Source organism: Cupressus sempervirens, chromosome 6, assembly GCF_028749045.1.
Source record: "Cupressus sempervirens isolate cs-2001-9-10 chromosome 6, ASM2874904v1, whole genome shotgun sequence".
In the NCBI taxonomy this organism is placed as follows: domain Eukaryota; kingdom Viridiplantae; phylum Streptophyta; class Pinopsida; order Cupressales; family Cupressaceae; genus Cupressus; species Cupressus sempervirens.
Window position 1 is genome coordinate 638,258,906 of NC_143123.1, and position 6,059 is coordinate 638,264,964.

A 6,059-nucleotide genomic window follows, 5' to 3' on the forward strand; every position below is an offset into this window, starting at 1 on the left:
CTAAAGACTCATTTATGTTCCCAATGTAGAACTGGGAAGGCCAAGTATTGGCCAAACTTCAATTTGTACAGTCAAGTGGCAACTGGCAAAAGCCATAACTTGGCCAAACTTGGCCCAGTTCCATGTGTTGCAATGATAATCTATAACACCAATAATGATAGCCATGAGGATAATCTCATTTTTAAGCTGCACTAAAGACTTTTATTTAAAAAAGACCTGAGCGGAAATGTGCCTCTGAATGCTATCTCATCATTCTTGCATTTAAAATTCACAAAACTATTTTATAATTTGAAAAAATTCGAGAAATTTGTGGGGTCTGTGAATTATGACAGATTTGAGCGCTCGATACCATGGCAAATGGGTGCGACAGATCATTATCGATGTTGATTGTTTGCCATTCTTTGACAACAAATTGTGTGATTGTATAAATTTTCTATTTGGTAAAGTTCAATGGGACAGCTCATATCTCTATTCCTTAGTAGAAATTTGAAATCTCTTGAAGAAGATTTCAACCACCATTAACAGAAAATAAATAAGTTGAATTCTTTCCTTGATCGCAGCAAGAAATTGAGTGAAGATGGCATTCTCAGGAACACAGCTGAAGTGCAAAGCATGCGAGAAGACTGTGTATCTGGTGGATCAGCTCACGGCAGATGGTTCAGTTTTTCACAAGGCCTGCTTTCGCTGCCATCACTGCAAGGGGACCTTGAAGGTACATTTCATTTTTAGTTTAACGCTTTTATGTTTTCAAGACATCCCATGCTTCAATATGAATTCATGTTGCTTCCGATTGTTGAGGGGTACTCTGTTATTCCTCTGTTCATGGGTGTGTTTAGAACTTTAGAGCTTTTGCATTGATTGTTATAGCTCGCTTCTAGTCATGTCTTGCTATAAACAATATGGGATGGCTTAGGGTAGACAATAATATTGATTGCTACCAAGATTTTTTATTGCTCTTCATTTGCCTGTTTTATTGATTTTATTCATCGACATTTAGGATCACACTCTGATCCATCATGAGGATGTTAGAGAGCTCTAGGAGTAGAAAAATAGCTTGATTGCCTCTAATGAAATCTGGATGAAAAATGACAGATACAATCAAATTCAGAAAAGTAATAAGAATCATTATCGATTGTGGAAAACTGGTATGTTTAATGCTACTGAGATTGTTTTAGATAAAAGTGGTGCGGGCAAGTATTTTAGTCCCTATTTGTGGTAACCTTAAAGGTACTATCTTGGCACCCTCAGCAACAAAATGGATTGGCTTTTCCCATATGGATCAAACTGTCTACTGGTGCATGTTTTCTTAATGCTTTGATTGCATTGATCCAGCTTTTTCTAGGAAAATATAGTGCTGTTGTGTTTGCGGTGGTGTCAAAGGATCAACCTGTTAACACCTGATACAACCACACAACTTATACAACAGAGGAGGCAGTTAAGCCACGTCCCTTCAGCCTGAGAGGATTAGACCCTGTGACCAAGCTCTGATACCACTTATTAGCCGTTGTGTGTTTTCCGTTGCGCCAAAATACCGACCTGTTAACACCTGATACAACCACACGACTTATAGAACACACGAGGCGGCTAAGCTACGTCACAAATCCCAAAGGAGAATGTTAGCTGTTAGTCCAACAGATCAGACAATACCCTTTAATATTATTAACATTGTTACAGCTCAAAAAATGAAGCTTCTTTGCATTTCAGCTGATTCCTATTGACTTCTTCCCACCATCTCTATCAAATGAGAATGGCTGATGCCGCTATGAAACAAACCCTTCAGAATATGCCACAAGAATCAGGTTTTGGTGGGTGTGTACTTCTGGATAGACCATTCACCTAGAAGACTTGATTCACTATATTTGTTTTTGCCAGATAAATGATTATCTTTTCTTTTTCCTTCCTTCTTGAGTAATGGGTTCCATGCATGCCTATCTTGATTTATTCCATGTTTGCCAATTACATCTACCAATCTGCTACAGCTATGAGCTTTCACAGATTAAGATTGTTTTGGCTTGGTACGCAGGGTTTCTTGGCATTTGGATTGAGTCCTATTGGTTGCAATCCTTTCACCTTCAGTGCCAGTGGTGGATAATGAATAGACTTCATTGGAACCAGCATCCATCAGTGAGAAATATCACATTTAAGTTAATGTGTGTCTGTTCTAGTGGGTAACCTACTCACTAGGGGCCCTGGCTCATCCTATTTTTAAGTTTGCGGGAAATACAACGTTTTTGTTGCTTTCTCCTTTCTTTTTGACTTTATATGTTTCATGCATGTCTATTCTGATGGAGTGAACCCAAATGTTGTTTATTCGTATATGACATATGTGCTCATTGCATGTTGAGTAGACCCAAAATTTAACTTAGCTCAAGATAATTCTTTAGTACGAGTGTTAATAATACTTTTTCATCCTGTGTTTGTGAAATTATGTTAAATCAGCACAGAATCGGAAAATATTTCTCCATCTCAATTTGGATACACATATCAACAATTTCGTATTTATTAGAGACACAATACTCACAATTCCAGCATGGATACCATATCCAGATATATCCACACATGTGCCTATTTTTGAACTGTACCTGATACACTTGGGACATGACATTATACTGTTTGGTGCTGTGTCCAATTCAGGACTTACGTGTAGCATTCAGAATTTGAAAAAATTGTAGACACATACATATATATTTAAATCTGTAAAAGAGAAGCACACAATATAACTATATATAAACAAATATTTTGAAGTTATGTGCTATAACCTTAGATATATAAATATTTGAATGTATGTACGATTCTATAATTATTGTATGTAGCTGTATTGTGATATCTTGAAAATTTGCCAAATCAATATCTGATTCCATATACAGATCCAGTACCACGTCTGATTCCATGCAACTCTGCATCAGCATTTACACATGATGTAGATTCCGATTTTAGAGATAGATGCCCCCACTATGCGCAAATCTTTGGCATGGCCAGGAGCTTTGCTGGATCGTGACTAAAGCAGTTCTTGTTTTTGCTGATGCTTGAAAGGTCAAAAATGTAGAAGAAATTATAAATTAAAATATAAATGCTAGCAACTTTTACATAGAGGCAAGATTTCTTTTTCTTTATACTTAACACTTGTTTCTGAGCTTATATATAGATGGTTATTTGTCTGAGAACATTTGAGTTTGATTTATCATTTTTCTATGTTTTATGGTAATTTTGTTGACTGTAACTGTCACGTATCCTAGCTTTATACATGGTTTTTTAAATTCCAAGTTCTCTTAATGCATGTTTTAAATGAATCTGCACCATCATCCATACCCTAGTAACTTTGATCCTCCCTCCATTGAACTACATGCCTATATATTCATTATGTGCTACTCCTTACCTTATCCTGATACAGTGATACTGATTCATATACAATGCTGTCTCAGCTCGGCAACTATTCTTCTTTTGGAGGTGTTCTGTATTGTAAGCCTCATTTTGATCAGCTCTTTAAGACAACTGGAAGCCTAGACAAAAGTTTTGAAGGTACGTAAAAGTTTCTTGTTTTTCAATAAATGAAGAAAAGCTCATAAAAGTTTAATCATGCCAAATGTGTCTGTGTTAAATCTTTCTGATTCATGGTTGCGTTATATGTCCTTGTACCTATCCTGATAAGAATATATTTTCTTGATCTAATCATTCTTTTCATTATTCCTAGGAACTCCAAAAGCTGTGAAAAATGACAAGTTGGATGATGGTGAGGTACGGTATTCCTCTGTTACTCTTGGAAAACTACCAAACCTCCAATATTGTAATGAATCTTAGCATCTGATCATATAGATCTCAATGTATAGCACATTTCCAGACAACTTCAAACAAGAAGTTATAGCTCAGGACTAATTGTAATTTGTCTCTCAGGATAACAGGTTTTACAATTAATTTTGAGAGTTATAGAAAGTTGAAACTAAGACAGATTGCTGATATAACCATGAATCCAACTTTTTTCTTTTAATGTGAATAAGGAGACAGTATCGTTTTTTTGTCAGGCTTAATCGTTCATCGCTTCTTACAAAGGATAGAAGCTATATATATGTTCATGAGGAAGGGATTTTTTTTTCATCATTGTAACTGCAATTTGCAATAATATGAAGCATAGAAATGCATCTTTGTGATTTGATTTAATTCTGTGAAGCACTCTTGTAATCTGAGAATCTATCAGCAGCAAAGAATAATTTAAATAGTCTCCTTGTCATCAGACTAGCTTGACCAGAAAGTTGATCTTTGATGCTAATTACTTATTTCTCTCTCTCATGTTCCCTGATTATTTATTCAATGTGTAGATTAAGTCCCCCAACAAAGTCTCAACCATGTTTTCTGGGACACAAGAGAAATGTCTTGCTTGTGGAAAGACGGCTTATCCTCTTGAGAAGGTAATACTGAGCCTTTTTCCTTTGTCATCCCCAGGGCATAATTTTGCTTGGATTGTTTGAAAAATGGTGAAGAATGCTCAAACTTGTCTAGTCAGAGGCACATGGAGAGAGATTCCCATTGATCCTCTAATATGTTGTTATATTCTAATATTCTAAAGATATGGTGGAAAATGTTTCTGATACTAAAATATACAGATGGGATTAAGCAGCGCCTGACTGGACATGCATTTTTTCTTTATTTCAGGTTTCTGTAGAAGGGATGGCATACCATAAAGTGTGTTTTAAGTGCACACATGGAGGTTGTGTTATCAGTCCTTCAAATTATATTGCACTTGAGGGAAGGCTTTATTGCAAGGTCCACCATAATCAGCTTTTTAAGGAGAAAGGCAATTATAGTCAGCTTATCAGGACTCCTCCTATCAAAGGCACATCAGAGAATTCGGTGCAGGAGTGATCTGAAACTGAACTTTTTATTGGATTATATTTGGGAAAGTGATCCTTATTTTCTTGTTTGTAATTTAACATACAATATCACATGATTGGTGGGCATTTTATCTCTTGTTTTGGGGATTTAATGGTGCTGCATTGGTGTTCCCAACTTGCCGTATTGATAGGAACATTTGAATGTATCAGAGTAAAGTGTTTGTTGAAAAGCATATGGTGTGTTGTCTTTATGCCCAGAGAATGCTGCTGTTGATGCTAGTTATGATTATCGGTAAGCGTATTGTCTTTTTCATGTATAAGGCAGTAATGCAGTTTGTTTAGTATGAACTTGTTAAGACTGCATGAAAGTCTTCTTGCAGAACAGAGCTGGTCACGCGAGATCTTTTTGCGTTTTTTAAAACCTCTTACAATTCTCTTAGTGAGTTGAGATTAACCTTAATGAAGGCATTCAGATTTGTGTATAATTTGCTTTCATGCTATACTATGATTAGTTTATATCTTTGTTGTTGCCTTCAGGTTTTGCAAAAAAAATATCACTTCTTTGTTTGCTAAATTTTCATCTTGGAAGGTATGAGATATGGTTTGGATTCTCCATACATAAAAATATAATTTTTAGCTCTAGAATAAGTGATAGGCAAAAAAAGGAGTTATGAGGAGAGCTATTTTGTTATAGTCACTTGTTAATTGCATTGGAACTTGGAATCCTTGTTCCATTAGTACTAGCAGAGCAGAGTTCCCAGATTCGTGGTGAGTTTGGAGAGTCCAGGCGAGTTGCAGGTCGAGTCAACTCAGCCAAGTCAAATTGACTATGACTTGGTCAAGTCAGATATGGCTCACTGAGTCATATGGCTGACTCACCGAGTCCAAGCTGGGTGACTCAGTTGGCGTCAATGTAAAGTTGGAATTTGAAAAACATAAAATACTTTTTCTTGACTTATTTCTTCCTTGCAGCCCTAAAATTATTCAATTTGAGATGCAAAAGTCATGTCTAGAATCCAAGTGTGTCACTGAGTTTCAATAACATCATCAAATAGAAATTACATGAATGCCACCCTTCCCTACGGCAGCTGCAATTTCTTCAGTTCTTGTGCTTTGTTCAACAAGTAAGAGACTTGGTAGGAAGAGATTTAGAAATTGCATTTTTGGACTTTATCAATATTGTTTTTGGCATCTTAAAACTTCAAGAAACTGATGCACACTATGGAGTTTTAT

General features: G+C 36.1%; 1 protein-coding gene across 1 annotated transcript; it reads left to right on the top strand.

The window, feature by feature from the left end:
- The first annotated feature begins 299 nt into the window (after positions 1-299).
- LOC149553843 (LIM domain-containing protein WLIM1-like) lies at positions 300-5,311 on the top strand. The gene is made up of 6 exons (XM_089789193.1): positions 300-440; positions 561-712; positions 3,423-3,519; positions 3,692-3,735; positions 4,314-4,403; positions 4,648-5,311. The coding sequence occupies exons 2-6, from the start codon at positions 578-580 to the stop codon at positions 4,855-4,857; spliced, it is 576 nt and encodes a 191-aa protein (XP_089645319.1). The 5' UTR covers positions 300-440; positions 561-577; the 3' UTR covers positions 4,858-5,311.
- Positions 5,312-6,059: the final 748 nt, after the last annotated feature.

Excerpts from the sequence above, each read along its gene's own strand:
- LOC149553843 (XM_089789193.1), top strand. The coding sequence starts at position 578 with ATGGCATTCTCAGGAACACAGCTGAAGTGCAAAGCATGCGAGAAGACT. Across the intron at positions 713-3,422 it reads ACTGCAAGGGGACCTTGAAG|CTCGGCAACTATTCTTCTTT; the intron begins GTACATTTCATT and ends ATGCTGTCTCAG. Across the intron at positions 3,736-4,313 it reads ACAAGTTGGATGATGGTGAG|ATTAAGTCCCCCAACAAAGT; the intron begins GTACGGTATTCC and ends TTCAATGTGTAG.